At 42.7% G+C, this 21450-nt stretch overlaps 1 protein-coding gene and 1 long non-coding RNA gene across 2 annotated transcripts; one reads left to right on the forward strand and one right to left on the reverse strand.

Annotated features, from left to right (window-relative positions):
- Positions 1-105: 105 nt before the first annotated feature.
- ntng2a (netrin g2a) lies at positions 106-16057 on the forward strand. The gene is made up of 14 exons (XM_084025821.1): positions 106-698; positions 3534-3792; positions 4212-4357; positions 4555-4793; positions 4893-5065; positions 6782-6805; positions 8893-8970; positions 9979-11256; positions 12102-12167; positions 12613-12687; positions 13663-13830; positions 15363-15506; positions 15594-15683; positions 15764-16057. Exons 1-14 carry the CDS (start codon positions 465-467, stop codon positions 15886-15888), a joined length of 3099 nt encoding a protein of 1032 aa, XP_083881947.1. The 5' UTR covers positions 106-464; the 3' UTR covers positions 15889-16057.
- Positions 491-21211, reverse strand: LOC311023778. Its single transcript, XR_014598234.1, has 3 exons — positions 19994-21211; positions 3546-3780; positions 491-612 (listed from the first exon to the last, which is right to left on the reverse strand). It is a non-coding gene; the product is annotated as an uncharacterized lncRNA (long non-coding RNA).
- Between the last annotated feature and the right edge of the window lie 239 nt (positions 21212-21450).

A 21450-nucleotide genomic window follows, 5' to 3' on the forward strand; every position in this document is an offset into this window, starting at 1 on the left:
GCCGTTTAGCGTCAGCAGAGAAGAAGAAGAAGAAGAGGGGGAGGGAGGAAGAGCAGGAGGAGATTAGAGGAAAAGATCAAAGAAAGAAGAAGAGAAGACAGAAGTAGAGACAGAAGAAGAAGAGACAAGGATGTTCATTGTTTTATCGTCTCTTTAATCAGCTTATAAAGAATCAACCTGAGGAAACAGAAAGAAAGACAGGAGACAGACAGGAGACCGAGCAGGTGTAACCAGGTCTTGTTTGTTTTGCTGCAGGGCATCATCTTCAGGACATGTCTCAGGGTTGGCGGAGACCCCTAACCCTGACGGAGGTGTTCACCTCACGACAATCATAAGACGGTCACCATGACGACTCCTTGTCTGAAGAAGGCTCAGGACTGAACCTATGGATTAAAAAATGAGGGAAGAAACTTTGAGATGTGACCTCCAGAGGAACTTCCTGTACATCTGACCACCAGTCCACCATGTCCCCCCTCCTCCCACGTCTCCTCCCCCTCCTCCTCCTGCCGGTGGTGGGCCGGTGTCAGACTGGTGGTAAGTCTGACGCGTGTCGGTCTCTGCGTGTCTCTGAAGCGGGGTCAGGTTGGGAGTTTTACCCCTGTCAGCCTGCACCTGCAAACATGAAGGAGGGGATGCAGATCAGAGTCGACCCCCCTGGCATCACCTGTGGAAACCCACCTGAGAGATTCTGCACACTGGTCAGTCATATACACACCTGAACTGAATGTGAGTGTGTGTGAGTGTGAATATGAATATGAATGTGAGTGTGAATATGAATATGAATGTGAGTGTGTGTGAATATGAATGTGTGTGTGAGTGTGAATATGAATGTGAGTGTGAATGTGAATGTGAGTGTGAGGGTGAATGTGAGCGTGAGGGTGAAAGTGAGGGTGAATGTGAGTGTGAATCAAGTGTGAGGGTGAGTGTGTTTGTGTGTGAATGTGAGTGTGAATGTGAGTGTGACTGTGTGTGTGAGTGTGAATGTGAGGCTGAGTGTGAATCAAGTGTGAGGGTGAGTGTGATTGTGACTGTGTGTGAGTGTGATTGTGACTGTGTGTGTGAGTCTGAGGGTGAATGTGATTGTGAGTGTCAGTGTGATTGTGACTGTGTGTGTGAGTGTGAATGTGAGTGTTGAGTATGAATCAAGTGTGAAGGTGAGTGTGTGTGTGAATGTGAGTGTGAATGTGAGTGTGACTGTGTGTGAGAGTGTGAGTGTGAATGTGAGGGTGAATGTGAGTGTGATTGTGACTGTGTGTGTGAGTGTGAGGGTGATTGTGAATGTGAGTGTGACTGTGTGTGTGAATGTGAGTCTGACTGTGTGTGAGTGTGAGGGTGAATGTGAGTGTGATTGTGACTGTGTGTGTGTGAATGTGAGTGTGATTGTGACTGTGTGTGTGAGTGTGAGGGTGATTGTGAGTGTGAATGTGAGTGTGATTGTGACTGTATGAGTGTGAGGGTGATTGTGAGTGTGAGTGTGATTGTGACTGTGTGTGTGAGTGTGAGGGTGATTGTGAGTGTGAATGTGTGTGTGAGTGTGAGGGTGAATGTGAGTGTGATTGTGACTGTGTGTGTGTGAACGTGAGTGTGATTGTGACTGTGTGTGTGAGTGTGAGGGTGATTGTGAGTGTGAATGTGAGTGTGAGTGTGATTGTGACTGTGTGTGTGAGTGTGATTGTGAGTGTGAATGTGAGTGTGAGTGTGATTGTGACTGTGTGTGTGAGGGTGAGTGTGAGTGTGACTGTGTGTGTGAGTGTGAATGTGAGTGTGATTGTGACTGTGTGTGTGAATGTGAGTGTGACTGTGTGTGTGAGTGTGAGGGTGATTGTGAGTGTGAATGTGAGTGTGATTGTGACTGTGTGTGTGAGTGTGAGGGTGATTGTGAGTGTGAATGTGAGTGTGAGGGTGATTGTGACTGTGTGTGTGAGTGTGAGGGTGATTGTGAGTGTGATTGTGACTGTGTGTGAGTGTGAGGGTGATTGTGACTGTGTGTGTGAGTGTGAGGGTGATTGTGAGTGTGATTGTGACTGTGTGTGAGTGTGAGGGTGATTGTGAGTGTGAATGTGAGTGTGATTGTGACTGTGTGTGAAACAGTATGTGCTGACGGACTATAAATAGAAACTCATAATTCGTAACATTATAGTTACAATATACCCATAATGCACCTCTCTCTGCTGGAGTAAGTGTCACAAACAATATCTGTAATCTGTCATGTTTCAAACATGATATTGTCTTCTATTAAGCTACTATGGATATTAATATTTCACCTCCAGAAATATCACTTCCTCCTGTCAATCACCTTATGACCCCTCAGAATCCTCTTGAGACCTCCTGGGGGGTCCTGACCATCATGCTGGAAACCACCCACTCAGACCTTCTGTCTGTCTTATTGTTCCTTTGGGAAGCTGAAGTCATGTCTGAATTATTGATAAATGTAAGAGAGGCCATGAAGAAAAAATCAAATGTTAATTGATCAGTTAAAATTAATTATCTCCTGAAGCTGGACAAAGGATTTGTGGGAATCTGGACAGCTAAATATTTTATCGATCCTGTCACTATAGAGTGGTTGTGATCAAAAAACTTTGATAGAAATTATTTTCCATAAACATAAAGAGAGTTTTGGTTGGTTAACTCAACGGAACCAGATTGAACCATTAGTTTGTTAAATCTGGTTTAGTTGCAGGTGACAGTTGGCAGATCAATTTAAAGGTTTAACCTCTAACACACTAGATTAACATCAGTGTTAATCCATCACACACACACACACACACGCACACACACAAGATTAACATCAGTGTTAATCCATCACACACACACACACACACACACACACACATAGTTGTGCTAATTATGATCTTTAAATAGCTGATCAGAGATGTATAACACTGGGGCAGGAAATGATCTATCAGTGCGTTCACATGGGCAAGCTTTATACAATCTTAAACCCATCCAAACCGTATCGAATTCATGTGTACAGGATAAGAAACGTGTGGGGATAGGATTTCTGAAGCCGATTGCAACCCCTGGCTTGAGTCGTCGTTTATCTGACTTGTGCCGCCTCGAATCATGTTCGCGTCCTGCGCATGCACGAGAATTTTTGCCGGGGATTTCACCCGGAAGTGGAAGGAAGCGCCGACGCCGTCATAAATAGTAATGTTGTTGCTGGAACAGTCAAATGATACCATGGCTTCGAAGAAATCAACAACTCATTTCTGGACGGACGAGAAGACAGTCCGTCTGTATGCCACCAGATAGTTTGTTATTGTTTTTAAGTAGCCATGTACCGGAAGTAGTTCTAACACCGTCTGGTAGAAAGGGCTACAGCGCCATCTAGCGAAGCGGAGTCAGCCAGGTCACAGTAGGGGGAGGGGGGGAGTAGACGAGGGAGGGGGTGGGGTAGTAGGGGGAGGGGTAGTAGGGGGAGGAGGCCAAGGAGAGTCTCTGAACAGGGTTTTGAGGCAACGCGACCGTTTTAACACCTCATGGAAATATTTCACAGTAACTTTGCTGATTTACTGTTTGTTGTTGTTGTTCAGGAGAACCCGTACCTGTGCAGCGACGAGTGCGATGCGTCCAGCCCCGACCTGTCTCACCCCCCTCAGCTGATGGGCGACAGGGAGAGAGGGGGGCTCATCACCTACTGGCAGACAGTCACATGGTCCAGGTATCCTGAGCCCCTATTGGCCAACATCACTCTGTCCTGGAACAAGAGTCTGGAGGTGGTCGATGACATCATCGTCACCTTCGAGTATGGCCGACCAACCAGTATGGTGCTGGAAAAATCTATGGACAAAGGTGATTGGTCAACAGCAGCTGAGGGTGGACAGGGTCGGCCAATCAAACACCAGCTGACATCAAGACCACAAGATAACTACTGTTAAAACGCTGGTTTTCTGAATGGAGTCTGGTTGATGGATGCTAGGCTACGCTAACATTGTAGCTGCTCCATCAACACTCCAAATAAGGTCATCTAGACATAAATACAGCCTTGTTGTTTGGACCACAGACAGTCTCTGGTTCCTCCACATAGTCTGGTCTCTGGACTAATGTGAACTACTATCGTAGACCTCTTGGAGATCACAGACAGTCTCTGGTTCCAGTCACTGTGGCAACCCAGGGGAAGTGGTGAAATAAAATAGGATTCTGTGACCGACGTACTTTGTATGCTATTGCACCTAGGGTGTAATACCTGCTAATCAGTGTTTCTTTTTCAGGGCTAACATGGCAGCCGTATCAGTACTACGCCGATGACTGTCTGGAGGCGTTCAGTATGTCTCCTAAATGGGTCTCTGATTTAGCACCAAGTAACTTAACCCGGGTTATCTGTACCGAGCAGTACTCCCGTTGGATCGGAGCCAAGGTGGGTAACTGGATCTGACACTGGTCATACTGGGAACAAGGATGATACATACTTTATATGGGGAGATGTTTACATAGGTATGACTTTATATTTGTTATTGAAATTATTTCAAATATGTAAGAAAAGAATAGAAAAAGGAAAACACTTGACCTATAGCTGAAGAGAATGTGAACTGACTATCAGTGTTTGGCAAATAGGAGGAGAAGATCATGGTGTTCGAGGTGCGCGCCAGGTTCAGGGTGTTTGCAGGTCCAAAGTTGATCAACATGGATGCCCTGTACACCCGGATGGAGACGATGAAGGGTCTGAAGGACTTCTTCACCTTCACAAACCTCCGGCTGAGACTTCTCCGCCCGGCCTTGGGAGGGACATACGTCCAGAGAGACAATCTGCTGAAATACTTCTATGCCATTTCTAACATCGATGTACCTGCCAGGTATCTACACCTACTAACAACCAGCTACACAGGTTTACAGGGTTAAGCTCTAGACCACCTGAAAACACCTTGTTGACGTCTTGTTTGTGTTCCCTTCAGGTGTAAATGTAACCTGCACGCATCTCAGTGTGTGTTACGTGATGCCACACTGCAGTGCGAATGTGACCACAACACTAGTGGACAAGACTGTCAGCTCTGCAGCAAAGGGTTCAACTCCCGGGGCTGGAGACCAGGATCATACCTGCCCATGCCCAAAGGCACCGCCAACCCCTGTATGAACCTGAACAAACACACACCACCAACACCTGCATGTACCTGAACAAACACACACCACCTGTATGAACCTGAACAAACACAAACCACCAACACCTGTATGAACCTGAACAAACACAAACCACCAACACCTGTATGAACCTGAACAAACACAAACCACCAACACCTGTATGAACCTGAACAAACACACACCACCAACACCTGCATGTACCTGAACAAACACACACCACCTGTATGAACCTGAACAAACACAAACCACCAACACCTGTATGAACCTGAACAAACACACACCACCAACACCTGTATGAACCTGAACAAACACAAACCACCAACACCTGTATGAACCTGAACAAACACACACCACCAACACCTGCATGTACCTGAACAAACACACACCACCAACACCTGTATGAACCTGAACACACACACACCACCAACACCTGCATGTACCTGAACAAACACACACCACCTGTATGAACCTGAACAAACACACACCACCTGTATGAACCTGAACAAACACACACCACCTGTATGTACCTGAACAAACAAAAACCACCAACACCTGTATGAACCTGAACAAACACACACCACCAACACCTGTATGAACCTGAACAAACACACACCACCAACACCTGTATGAACCTGAACAAACACAAACCACCAACACCTGTATGAACCTGAACAAACACACACCACCAACACCTGTATGAACCTGAACAAACACAAACCACCAACACCTGTATGAACCTGAACAAACACACACCACCAACACCTGCATGTACCTGAACAAACACACACCACCAACACCTGTATGAACCTGAACACACACACACCACCAACACCTGCATGTACCTGAACAAACACACACCACCTGTATGAACCTGAACAAACACACACCACCTGTATGAACCTGAACAAACACACACCACCTGTATGTACCTGAACAAACAAAAACCACCAACACCTGTATGAACCTGAACAAACACACACCACCAACACCTGTATGAACCTGAACAAACACACACCACCAACACCTGTATGAACCTGAACAAACACAAACCACCAACACCTGTATGAACCTGAACAAACACACACCACCAACACCTGTATGAACCTGAACAAACACAAACAACCAACACCTGTATGAACCTGAACACACACACACCACCAACACCTGCATGTACCTGAACAAACACACACCACCAACACCTGTATGAACCTGAACAAACACAAACCACCAACACCTGTATGAACCTGAACAAACACAAACCACCAACACCTGTATGAACCTGAACAAACACACACCATCAACACCTGTATGTACCTGAACAAACACACACCACCAACACCTGTATGAACCTGAACAAACACAAACCACCAACACCTGTATGAACCTGAACAAACACACACCATCAACACCTGTATGTACCTGAACAAACACACACCACCAACACCTGTATGAACCTGAACAAACACAAACCACCTGTATGTACCTGAACAAACACACAGTAGTATTTAGAAATCAATTATTTGACAGACAGGAAGCCAATGTAAAGATCTGAGAACTGAAGTAATGTTATCTACTTTGTTGGTCTTCGTGAGGACTTGGGCAGCAGGTTCTGGATTGACTGCAGCTGTCTGATGGACTTGTTAGGGAGCTGCACCTGAACCAGATTTACATCAGTTGTAAAAGTCAAATGTTTTGTGTGTTTCAGGTGAAGCAGCAGAAACAGCAGCCAGTAAGTATCTTAACCTTTTAACCTGTCTCTCTGCTCACCTGTCTGTCTGCTCACCTGTCTTCAACACCTCCATCTCCACTCCGTATTCCCCACATTTAATAAACATGTTCTTAGTAAAAAGAAATGGTGCAAAGTAAATAATCAAAACTAGTGGCCACAAATCATTGTGTGTGTCATGTTTAGTTAGTTACTTTGTTTTTGGATAAAAGGATGAAGTATTAACCAGTAGCATGTTTTTAACATACTTTTGATTTCAATACAGTAAAATAAAATACAATGGGAGCTCGGAAAATAATATATGATATTATTAAATAGTATTTCAGCTTTAACAAGTACTTTACCAGGTGTGTTTCAATGAACATCAGGCTCAATTAAAATAATTAAATTAGTCAAGACTTAGGGCTGCACGGTGGTGTAGTGGGTACCACTGTCGCCTCACAGCGAGAGGATCCCGGGTTTGATTCCCGGGTTGGCCCGGGTTCCTTCTGTGTGGAGTTTGCATGTTCTCCCTGTGTAAGCGTGGGTTCCCTCCGGGTTCTCCGGCTTCCTCCCACAGTCCAAAGACATGCAGGATGGGGATAGGTTCATTGAGGACTCTAAATGTCCCGTAGGTGTGAATGTGAGCGTGAATGGTTGTCTGTCTCTACATGTCCGCCCTGTGATAGACTGGTTACCTGTCCAGGTGTAACCTGCCTTCGTCCAATGACAGCTGGGATCGGCTCCAGCCCCCCCGCGACCCTGAATACAGGATAAGCGGTAGACAATGGATGGATGGATAGTCAAGACTTATTGGTTGTATTCCATTATCACATGCTCCTTCTGATTGGTCACATGGTTGATCACATGAGTGGGTCAATTAAGTGCATTCTGGGAGAAAAGTCTGAAGACTAATCTGTGTGTTTAATCAGTGTTATAACCGGTAAATTGCACGCATGCACCTGTCCCTTCTGGTCCTTACTCAGTGTACCCACTTTAGTTGACTGGCACCTTAAAGAGCAACTAAACCCCCTAGTATCTTAATTCAACATATTGCATTATACATTTTGACTGCCCCCTACTGGTTGAAACCAGCCATTGACATTGCATTTTGTTCTAGCTGATCTGGAGTCAGGGGACATATATGGAGAACCACTATAAAACCAACGTCTCTGCAGACTGTGGAGAGAAGAATATTCATGAAGAGAAGCCCTGACTTTCAGTTAGCCTGTGAGTCATTAATGCTAATGCTAATCGAATCACTAGCATATGCATATATCAGCCTTGTTTGTTTTGTCATGATGGCCTTTACAGCATGAAGCTAACCGTAATCAACAGCCAGCATGCTAGCAACTAGCATTAGCGATTAGTGTGAGTTATTAGTCTAATGTAAAGGTGACATCCAGCTCCATGTTAAAGTCATGTAGACCAAGTCCAGCAGTTCATTTGGTGCTTTTATCTTCTGTAAATGTAGCATGTGGAATTAACATGTTAGCTAGCTAACCAAATGAGTACAAGTGAACAACTTAATGCTTCATCCGGGAGCGTACCAATGTCCCCCGGGTCCTATCTTCCCTGGGTCCTATGTTCCTCACTTTGTATGTGATCTGTTAGTTTTTCCACAATCAGTGCTGAATTCCATGGCAAATATGCACATATGCAAATAGGCCAAGATGAGGAGCGATTCGGCTGTAAATTGGCTTTTGTTTTTGTCACGTTTGGACAGTTTAAATAAACTAAACTAAATATATGTATTGTGACCAGGGAACATGGGACCTATTTTGGGGGAAAAAGGGAACATAGGACCTGGGGAACATAGCTGACCCACCACTCATGTCACAGTGAAGAGAAGCACATTTCTATTAGCAGACCATTAGTCAATAACACTGATTTTCCAACCAAAACACCGGGGTTTAGTTACTCTTGAATCATCTACATGAATTCACAGTCTCACAGTTTCGGGTTTGTATTGGAGTCTACTGCTGGCCTGGTCTGGGTGGGGTTCTGGGATTCTAGTTAACCCGAAAGCTTCAATGTTTCATATTCTCAGTTTCTGTGGAGAACAGAAAGAGGAGATTCACTAAAGGGACGTAACTCTTCTTCTCTGACAGCGGCTGGTGACCTAAACTCATCTGGTAGACCGTCTGCCACATCAGATGGAGTGGCTGACACCCCCACTACTACTACTGGTAGTACTACTACTACTACTACTACTACTACTACTGCTGGTAGTACTGATGGTTACTTTGATACTACTGACAGTATTATAACTACTGACTCTACTACTACTATCACCACCACTACTACTACTGATAGTATTGATAGTACTACTACTGACAGTATTATAACTACTGACTCTAGTACTACTATCACCACCACTACTACTACTGATAGTATTGATAGTACGACTACTGACAGTATTATAACTACTGACTCTACTACTGCTACCACCACTGCTACTGCTGATAGTACTACTACTGACAGTATTATAACTCCTGACACTACTACTACTATCACCACCACTACTACTACTGATATTACTGATATTACTACTAATGACAGTATTATAACTACTGACTCTACTGCTACTATCACAACCACTACTTCTACTGATAGTATTACTACTGCAGCTACTACTGACGGTATTATAAATCTTACTATGACTGATGCTACTGCAAGTGATGGTACTTCCCCTACTGACAGCATTACAACCTCTAACACTACCTACACTGTTACGACAGATGCAGCTACTACAAGTACAACAACTCCTACTATCACAAATACAGCCAGTGCTTCTACTACAACTGACAAATGGAGTATTACTACTGCCGAAACAAGTACTAGTAGTGATCCTACCATTATACTTAATACTGACAGTGTTCTTAATATCATTAGCTTCATGACTGATACTACCTCTACAACTTACTCTGTTAGTACAACTGATACAGATGACTTTCTTAAAGCTGGTGTAGACTGTACTACTACAACCATTTTTACTACTACTAGTAGTGCAGACACTGATGAATTATCAGACTATAGCAGTACAATAGAACCTACAGCAGACAAAACTCCATCCCGCAGTCCAGTACCAGACGCCACCACTACCATTACCACTAGCACCTCCAGTTACACCAGTACCAACAGCCGCACTATCCCAGGCAGCAGCACTGACTCTGAGGTGTCTATTTCTGACCCAGTGACTCCACCCTCTGACTCCATCTCCTCACCAAACAACACAGACTCCACCCCCACTGGGACTGGTACTACCAACCTGATCACTAGTCCTACCTCACCTGGTGATTGGTCTACAACATCAACCGGAGCACCAACAACAAAAAATATCTCAGAAATAACCCCTGCCAGTGATGGGGCTTCTTCTGAAGATACAGCTTCCATTGTGGCAAACCCAACCAATCAAGCTGGAAATGCTCCACCCACAACAGGAGCTGACACAACTTCTGCTGATGTTCCTCCAGACAATCCAATCAATATTCCTCCTCCAAATGTATCTTCTGCAGATGTTCCTCCAGAGGCCCCCTCCTCTAAGACTACAGATATTGTGATTGATGCACCTTCTCCTGATGACCCGCTTCCTGATGTACCTCTACCTGATGAACCTCTTCCTGATGTACCTACACCTGATGAACCTCTTCCTGATGTACCTACACCTGATGAACCTCTTCCTGATGTACCTGCACCTGATGAACCTCTTCCTGATGTACCTACACCTGATGAAGCGCCTTCTGATGTACCTGCACCCGATTTACGTCCTCCTAATTTACGTCCCCCTGATGTACCTCTTCCTGATGTACCTCGTCCTGATGTACCTCTTCCTGATGTACCTCCTCTTGATGAACCTCCTCCCGATGTCCGTCTTCCTTATGTACCTCCTCCTGATGTACCTCCTCCGGATGAACCTGCTCCTGTGGTATCTCCTTCAGATATACCTCTTCCTGGTATACTATCTCCTGATACTCCTGCAGAAATCTTGCTGCCTCCTTCTGAAGAAGGGGGTGATGCTGGACTAGACACAAGCTCCACCACCTTAGAGCCATCTGACCCTGCTGGTGATTTGGCCCCTGTGGACTTCACCTTCCCCTTTCCAGATGATCCAAATTCAGCTGATCCAGGACCTGATTCTGGAACAGTGCCTCTTGGTGATCGATTGGTTGATGTTCCTGGATTAAATTCAATCGATTCTGGACTGGATTCTGTCTCAGCAGGTCTAGATACAGAGGAAGCAACAAATGGTGGAACCAAATCAACTGGCCCTGATAGTACAAGCTCTGTTCTAGATTTTAGACCAGATTCTCCTCAAGAAGTAGATATTCCAGGAGTAGAGTCTTCTGCACCTCAGATGGAAGGACAGTCTTCTAGAGAGGATTCAGCTGCCGGTGGACCAGCAGGAGGTTCAGAGTTGAATGAAAAGGAAGACTCTGAACAAGAGAAGATAGAAGAGCAAAGAGAGGAGAAAGGTACAAATGCACTCATTACTCATGTTAAAATATAGTGTACCATAAATCTTCACAAAGAAATCTGAACATTATCTCCATAGCCTCACACCACATAATATGGTCCTTAGTGAGGATTTGCTAAGTTGTCCTGGAGGTGAGTTAGAAGTTGTCATGTGACCTCAGCAGATGTGGCTTTAGAGAACTTCAGAGACAAAAAGCAAGTTGGAACCTGAGCTGGGATTTTTCAACATCAGTAAATGAAGTTCACTTTGAGAGACTACTGACCTCAAGCTGGAATCAAGTCAATGCAAATGTATTTTCATAAATGGTAAATGGCCCTCATTTATATAGTGCTTTTCTCCAAAGCGCTTTACAGTAATGACTGACATTCACCCATTCATTCACACACATTCACACACCGACGGCAGAGTCAACCACGCAGGGCGACAGCCAGCTCGTCAGGTGCAATTAGGGTGAGGTGTCTTGCTCAGAGACACCAGGCACTCAGCTAGGAGGAGCCGGGTATCAAACCGGCAATCTTGCGGTCACCAGCCAACCCGCTCTACCTCCTGAGCTAATGCCCCCCCATCACAAAGGCCATCAGGTCCATTACACCCCTGATAAAACTAGTGATATGTTTTGGAGGGTGTGTGTGTTACACATGGACAACTGGCAACAACAAACTGGGAGGATCAATAAAGAAAGAGACATTATTAAGGAAGTCAGCTGAAAACGTATTGAGTTTCTATCAGAGCACCTGCAGCAGAAGGTTCACATGATGATCAATCAAACTATGCCCTAATAACCTCAACAATTCATATGTTCGTACACATTTGAAACTTTTCTTTCTGTGTTGAACCAAACAGTCACTGAGGCCAAAGATGAAAAAAAAGGAGAGAAGGTGAAAGATGACAAAGGATACGAGAAAAAAGGTACAACATATAGACACAGTTGGAGAGGTTCTACCTACCTGCTAGAGGCAACATTTGCGGGGGTTTCGTGTGGGATTCCTCCAGGATGGGAATCAATTCATGATCATCTCGTGACTGGGACGGAAAATTGAAAGAGATCAGTTTTTATATATAAATATATGGGATTGGATGAGGGTCAGTCTTCAGGACTGGGATGAGCCAGGAGTTTATTTTGGGGATGTAGGACGGGACTGGAGAGAAAATTCACCACTCTGTCACTACTGATTAGCATTATAACAGTGTCAGTAGTAGTCGAATAACTGCTAGTTGTAACAGTTCTCTCAATAAATATATCTGCTGCTACTAAGTAGTCATTTAATTTAGTCAAAGTCATACCCCTGTCATAGTCATAGTCATACCCCTGCTGCCTATTACCATGGTTACACATCTTGTTTTGTGTCCAAAGCAACCCAGAAGATTCTGATTCCAGGAGGACCAAAGTTCAGTCAGCTGTCCAAAATTGCCTACGTCACCTTCCAGGGTAAGAGCACCTTTGACACCCTGACTCCTTCACCTGTCTTGGCCTGTCCCCTGTAAATAGACTCCTCCCCTTTATAAATAGGCAGCTCCAGATAAACTGAAGGTGGTTTCAGATAGGGGGCCCTAGTTTCGTGGCGCAGCGCAGGGCGGCGCAGGGTGGCGGAGCCGGCGCAATGCAAGTTTCGACCCGCGCAGCCTTGCGCACGGTCAGTTTGGCAGTTTGGTGGATCGCCTGCGCCAAGATGGGTGTAGCGGCGCAGCAGGGGGAGGCGTCACAGATTCAGCTTGGCGTAGCGGAAGTTTCGTGGCAAAAAGCCTCGCCGAGACTGCGCTGAAAGCTCGCCAGCTCCAACCTGGTCTACTTAGTGTCATTGTGATGTCATTGGTTTTTGTGCATTTTGTGAGGACATGTTTAAGACCAAAATGTTGCAATTTCCATTAAATGAAAACACACTGTGAAAGGGTTAAAGCTGTGAGATGAAAAACAGAGACCTCCCTGACCAGACAGGTAGTGCTGTCAATCAGCAGGTAAGCCCCGCCCCCTAAAGCATCCCCTGCTTTCTGGTCTGGTGGACTCTAAATGGACCATAATGTACTAAATTAACATCATGCTGGATTGAAGAAGACTTGAAACTAGAGATTGAGACCATAAACTCATGTTTACAATGTTTACTGAGATAATACATCAAGAGAGAAGTAGGCTCACACGTTACAATATCACACGCTGTAATACGTTAGGTTATCACATGTTTTAATACATTACGATATCACATGTTTTAATATGTTACGATATCACACGCTGTAATACGCTACGATATCACACGTTTTAATACGTTACGATATCACACACTGTAATACGTTAGGTTATCACATGTTTTAATATGTTACCATATCACATGTTCTGCTGCATCAGTCTCTGAATGTATCTTGCTTTGAACTCACAGGTGTGTGTGTGTGTTTCTTACCTTCCTGTCAGACTGTGAGTGTAACGCTCACTCCAACCGCTGCAGCTACATCGACTTCATCAATGTGGTCACATGTGTGAGCTGTAAACACAACACACGAGGACAGAACTGCCAGTACTGTCGCCTCGGTTACTATAGAAACCCCTCGCTGCCGCTGGACCACAACGACGTCTGTGTCGGTCAGTAAAACATAATGTTCATACTCCTCTATTACTTTATTATATACTTTATCTTTCTTTCTTTAAAACACTGTTTATGATGATGTTGATGGTGATGATGATGATGATGATGATCGTGATGATGATGATGATGATGTGATGATGATGATGACGATGATGATGATGATGATAATATTGATATGATGATGGTGATGATGAAGATGGTGGTGATGATGATGATGATGCTGATGATGGTGATGATGAAGATGGTGATGATGTTGATGGTGATGATGATGATGATGATGATGATATTGATATGATGATGGTGATGATGTTGATGGTGATGATGTTGATGGTGATGATGATGATGCTGATGATGGTGATGATAAAGATGGTGATGATGTTGATGGTGATGATAAAGATGGTGATGATGATGATGGTGATGATAAAGATGATGGTGATGATGTTGATGGTGATGATGATGATGATGGTGATGATGGTGATGATGTTGATGGTGATGATAAAGATGGTGATGATGATGATGGTGATGATAAAGATGGTGATGATGATGATGGTGATGATAACCCTGCCTTCGCCCAATGACAGCTGGGATTGGCTCCAGCCCCCCCGTGACCCTAAATACGCGGTAGAAAATGGATGGATGGATGGATGGATGATGGTGATGATGTTGATGGTGATGATGAAGATGGTGGTGATGATGCTGATGATGCTGATGATGGTGATGATGAAGATGGTGATGATGTTGATGGTGATGATGATGATGATGATATTGATATGATGATGGTGATGATGTTGATGGTGATGATGATGATGATGCTGATGATGGTGATGATGTTGATGGTGATGATGATGATGGTGATGATGATGATGATGATGATGGTGATGATAAAGATGGTGATGATGTTGATGGTGGTGATGATGGTGATGATAAAGATGATGGTGATGATGTTGATGGTGATGATGATGATGATGATGATGATGATGATGATGGTGATGATGTTGATGGTGATGATGTTGATGGTGATGATGATGATGGTGATGATGGTGATGATGTTGATGGTGATGATAAAGATGGTGATGATGATGATGGTGATGATAAAGATGATGGTGATGATGTTGATGGTGATGATGATGATGATGATGGTGATGATAAAGATGGTGATGATGGTGATGATGTTGATGGTGATGATGATGATGATGATGATGGTGATGATGGTGATGATGTTGATGGTGATGATAAAGATGGTGATGATGATGATGATGATGGTGATGATAAAGATGGTGATGATGGTGATGATGTTGATGGTGATGATGATGATGATGTTGATGGTGATGATAAAGATGGTGATGATGATGATGGTGGTGATGATAAAGATAGTGATGATGGTGATGATGTTGATGGTGATGATAAAGATGGTGATGATGGTGATGATGATGATGATGATGGTGATGATGGTGATGATGTTGATGGTGATGATAAAGATGGTGGTGATGATGGTGATGATGAAGATGATGTCTCTGTCTGTCCTCAGAGTGTGACTGTAACATGGAGGGCAGTGCTTCTCCTCACTGCTCTGACTCTGGTCTCTGTCAATGTAAAGACGGTGTCACAGGGAGGCGCTGTGACTCCTGTCTGCCTGGATACACCTGGAGAGGAGGCGGAGTCAGCTGCACAGGTACACAGGTGTTCAGTCAGCCTCCAGGACTCCGACAGGAGGTCAGAGAAATAATTTTATTAATAATCAATCATACTGCTCCCTCAGTCAACGTGTGTGATGACGAGCGGTTGATGTGTCAGAACGGAGGAACCTGCGTCGACCTCCAGCAGTGTGTTTGTCCAGACAGATTCACAGGTAAACACACCTGGATGATGTCACAGCTCAGGTGATGTGGGCGGGGACTGATGATGTCACTGATGATGTCCTGTGTGCAGGTACATTCTGTGAGAACAAAGTGTGTCTGAAGAAGAGCGGTTGCCTCGCAGAGGGCTCCTCCTCCTCTCTGACCTCACACCTTTACCTGCTGACCCTCAGTCTGATCTCGTCCACCTGCTGCTGATGACAGACAGATGTGACATCAGACGTGTTGATGGTAAATAGTCTCACAGCTCCTTCACTGACCAGGAAGCTGCTGCTGGAGCCACACCAGCTGGGCCTGTTTCCCAGGATGCATTGCAGGCTGATCCTCTCCATCACTGAATCAGCCTCATCTACACACACACACACACACACACACATGGATATGTGTGTGTGTGTGTGTGTGTATTGTGTGTAAATGTTTTGCTGTTATTTGTTATTTTCTACCTAAATAAAAACCTACAAAAATCATTTGTATTTATTTCCTCTTTTAAATGTACGATCACGTCAGTGTCATGCTCTAAACCTCCACCAGGGACAAATCCTGTTCACATTTATTCTTATTCAGAATAAGAATAACATGAAGAATACGTTATTCTTCATATTATAACGAACTCGGGACGGAGACAGTGAAGGAAAGTCATTCATGTTTCGACAAATAAAATGTTTATAAAAAAAGAAAAAGTATGGGTGCAGTCGAATAGTCAAAAAATAAGGTTCTAACTCCTATTCCTAACTCCTATTCCTTGACCTCTGGGGAAAAGGTCACGGGGTTAAGGAAAGGCGATAGGAGAACTCAAAAGGACTTAGGAATAGTCGACCACGGTGCTCAGAGAATCCGACCGGACTTTCACTAAGCTACGTCATTATAACGCGGCCGCTGATGATTGACAGCTGATGATCGGCACCGGTGATTGACGTGCGTCTGCGCTGGATAAACTACAATAATGGACTACAAAAACGCATCGTCCACTTCTCCACATGTTGGTTTTATAAACAGCTGGTTCACTGACCGGCTTCAGGTCCAGCAGCTCCTCCTTCCTGTTTGACCGTTTGCTGTATTTACATTTCATTTGTGGTTTTAGTTTCGTTTCTGTCAAATTTGAAATATGAATCAAAAAGTATGTTTAATATGAAGCATTTTTACTGAACCAATGTGGAGAAATTCAAGTATAAATGTCCCATATTTATACCTGAGATAGCATCTTTGACCACATTTGAGCTACTGTAAAAACATTTTGCTCAATAATTCCAGGCTATGGGTGGTAAATTTGACTTCTACACATAATTGACTACAAGTATGTTTAATATTAAGCATTTTTACTGTACCAATGTGGAGAAATTCAAGTATAAAATTCCCATATTTATACATGCAGATTGCATATTTGACCACATTTGAGCTACTGTAAAAAGACTTTGCTCAATAATTCCAGAATGACACTGATTGATTTGAGTTGAGGACATCTCTGACTACATACATACCAAAAATGAAGCATTTTTACTGTACCAATTAAGAGAAATTACAAAGTAAAAGTCCTACATTTAACGAATAATAGGCAGAGGTATGAATATTTGAGGTGCTATAAAAATACTTTTCTCAATAATTCCAGAATGACACTGATTGATTTGAGTTGAGGACATCTCTGACTACATACATACCAAAAATCAAGCATTTTTACTGTACCAATTAAGAGAAATTACAAAGTAAAAGTCCTACATTTAACGAATAATAGGTAGAGGTATGAATATTTGAGGTGCTATAAAAATACTTTTCTCAATAAATCCAGAATGACACGTATTGATTTGAGTTGAGGACATCTCTGACTACATACATACCAAAAATCAAGCATTTTTACTGTACCAATTAAGAGAAATTACAAAGTAAAAGTCCTACATTAAACGAATACGTAGATTTCTGAATATTTCAGGTGCTATAAAAATACTTTTCTCAATAATTCCAGAATGATACTAATTTATTTGTGTTGAGGACATCTCTGACTACATACATTCCGAAAATCAAGCATTTTTACTGTACCAATTAAGAGAAATTACAAAGTAAAAGTCCTACATTAAACGAATACGTAGATTTCTGAATATTTCAGGTGCTATAAAAATACTTTTCTCAATAATTCCAGAATGATACTAATTTATTTGTGTTGAGGACATCTCTGACTACATACATTCCGAAAATCAAGCATTTTTACTGTACCAATTAAGAGAAATTACAAAGTAAAAGTCCTACATTAAACATCAGCGTAAACGCTTGGCGCTGCAAATACTTGTAGCCTCAGGTGAGTAAGAACTTTTCATAGTTATATTGTGATATTGTACTATAGTAATCAAGATCTAAAATATATATTTTTATGTTAAGTGTTTGACATGGATAACAACTGTGCCATGTGTTCAACGAAAAAACCACCGGGTCCAGGGCCTGCCTTCACTAACTGGGTAAGTTATAATTTTATTCTTGTCATTGTTTGTTTGTGCATTTGTAAATTGTTTTTGAGAGACAATAAGGAAAACATGAAACGAGGGCAGAGAGATGGGAAATAACGTGCAACAGAAAGTAGCTCCTTGATATTATCAGCAGCATGCCACTCAGTACCTTCCTCATTTGGCATATGCCCTTAGTGCCTTGGCAGGTTAATATAAATTACAACCGTTACAGTTTGGTCTTGAGTACATTTTCATCAATCAGTCCCAAGTTGATGAATCATCTTGTGACAAAATTCTTATTCAATAATGCACAACAGTTTGTATGTTATGCTCTCTTTGTTTTCCTAAATTGTATGCTGATTATTACATTATGAGCTTTTCTTACAATTAAATTATTACAGAACGTGCAGTTTATATTAGGAGTTGATACTTTATGAAAACAGCAATCGAACGTTTTAAAAGTGTATTAACACTCTAAAAACTGTATAAAACTGGCTTTTGTGGTGAAACTTCTAATTTGGTCTTTTTCAGATTCAGTGTGACAGCTGTTCCCGTTGGTTTCACGTCCAGTGCCTGCAGATGGACCCAGCGCAAGTTACAAATATGAGTACTACTGAGTGGAATTGCTGTCTGTGTCTGTAACGAATCGATAAACAGTGTGTACAACCTATTTTTTCCCCCTATGATGCACTTTTTTCTGTGTATGCACATGGAGTGGTGGCCTTATTTTTACTTTATAACACTGCAGGGAACTATTGTTTTTATTTATTTGTTTGTTCATTTGTTCACTATATAATAATGCTTCTGACAGCCCCCTGCACCTTTTGTGTCAAATTCTTGTTGAGAAATTCTGTGAATTAAACGTGTTTTAAGGAATTTCAACAAGATTTTATGTGAACAGTTTGTGATAATTAAATTTGACACATTCAGTTTTATTCTGGAATTATTGGAAGATATACAAACTATTCATCAATGTGAATGTGGGACATTTAATTTGTAATTTCTCTTAATTGGTACAGTAAGAATGCTTGATTTTCAGTATGTGTGTAGTCAGAGATGTCCTCAACACAAATAAATTTGTATCATTCTGGAATTATTGAGAAAAGTATTTTTATAGCACCTGAAATATTCAGAAATCTACGTATTCGTTTAATGTAGGACTTTTACTTTGTAATTTCTCTTAATTGGTACGGTAAAAATGCTTGATTTTTGGTATGTATGTAGTCAGAGATGTCCTCAACTCAAATCAATCAGTGTCATTCTGGAATTATTGAGAAAAGTACTTTTATAGCACCTCAAATATTCATACCTCTACCTATTATTCGTTAAATGTAGGACTTTTACTTTGTAATTTCTCTTAATTGGTACAGTAAAAATGCTTCATTTTTGGTATGTATGTAGTCAGAGATGTCCTCAACTCAAATCAATCAGTGTCATTCTGGAATTATTGAGCAAAGTCTTTTTACAGTAGCTCAAATGTGGTCAAATATGCAATCTGCATGTATAAATACGGGAATTTTATACTTGAATTTCTCCACATTGGTACAGTAAAAATGCTTAAAGGAGAAATCCGGTCATTTTTGACCCCATGTCCGTTGTCCTCTGGGTCATCCCGACTTATTAGAAGCAAAAAACCCGACAAAAATTGACGTTGCTTAGCCCGAGATCTGTACCTGCCTGGCAGCCTTCCAGACTCGCTACAATGCTAACCCATTGGGGCACCGTTGTATCTGCTTTCCTGGGCCACAGAAAACAATTCCAAGACCTATGCAACACAGGTTGGGTCCGTACTGGACACCACGGCGCTCGTTTAGCACAAATAGTGTGGCAAAACGACATAAATATGTGTGTTTTAGCATGTAGTTACTCACCTCAAATCACCCCGTAGAGTAGACATTAGCAGTAGACAGCCGAGCGCCTGTCGTCCCTCCCAGTCACCGCAGAAACGAAAACGTTGTTCACGTAGTTTTGATTTTGTATCCATAAAGAAACGACCGAGCAGTGCAGTCGTCATGTCCGTAATAAATCCATGAAGCTGTTACGTCCGTATGACTGTTACAACATAGCAACATAGCTTCAGCTAGTAACGTGCCGGTGAGACACCCGATTTGGTTCCCCCCCAGTTCCTGTTCCCCTTTACGCCGATTTACTGACGATCCGTGCGTAGTTGCTGTGTTACCGTACGTATATACGGAAAAAACCGCAACGTGAAAACAGCCGGATGTACGGAAAGCGAAATGGGACAAACCTCACACAAGAAATGCATGATTTATAAGATTTTAAAGAACTAGGCAGCTTAGAATGCCTATTCATTCATGAATTCACACAAATCAATGATCAATTCACCGAACAAAATATTGTTTTCTGAAAGCCAATGTAGGCCTACCCATTATCTATATCTATTGAACGACATGCCCATAAAATAAGCTATAGGCCTACATGATTGTCATTGTGATGATTGACCTCTTCAACTGTTGCATAGACACGATACCAATTCAACAACAAAGCATGGTATTTATTTTTATTTTTTTAATTATTTTTTTATTATTTACAAGTCAACAGATCCCAGGCGTGTACTCAGATCTGACATATTACGAAAGCAATTAACTATATTACATTAAATACAATGACTCATAACATAAGTAATCGTATATTTAAAGAACAGAATAAACAATAATAGAAACAATAAAAATCGCGTTTTCGCACGCAATCTCTTACGCAACTCGTCAAACTTTTTGTACCACTTGGCTTTCCGTAGATCCAGTTGTTTTGGGTTGGTCCTGTGGGCGGAGTCAGATAACATTGCATTTCGAGGGGGAACAGGAATTCCAAGGGGGAACCAAATCGGGTGTCTCACCGGGCGCTCGTCCGTCCCAGTCACCGCAGAAACGAAAATGTTTTCCTCGTAGTTTTGATTTTGTATCCATAAAGAAACGACTGAGCAGTGCAGTCGTCCTGTCCGTAATAAATCCATGAAGCCGTTATGTCCATATGTATGACTATGTTACAACATAGCAACGATAGCTTACAGCTAAACAGTAGCCGGGAGCCAAAACAATGCAAGTCTCGCGCAAGTTCCCGTCTGCCGTCCTCACTCTGGAGCTGTTTTCAAGCCAGTACAGTGAAACATCTTGGACAGTCGCGCGAGGGTCACTTTGTTCTCACTCTGTTGATGAGAGACTGCAGTCTGCACGCGCGACGCAGTCTGCACGCGACACGCGACTCCCACTCATGCCGTCAACACAACTAGCCTACTGAGACTGCGCGAGATTTGTTGTCGCTGTAGCAGCTTCAACTGTCACAAAGGCTAAGCAATCTTACTATGTAG

This window comes from Eutrigla gurnardus (genome assembly GCF_963514095.1).
Source record: "Eutrigla gurnardus genome assembly, chromosome: 13".
Taxonomy (NCBI): Eukaryota; Metazoa; Chordata; class Actinopteri; order Perciformes; family Triglidae; genus Eutrigla; species Eutrigla gurnardus.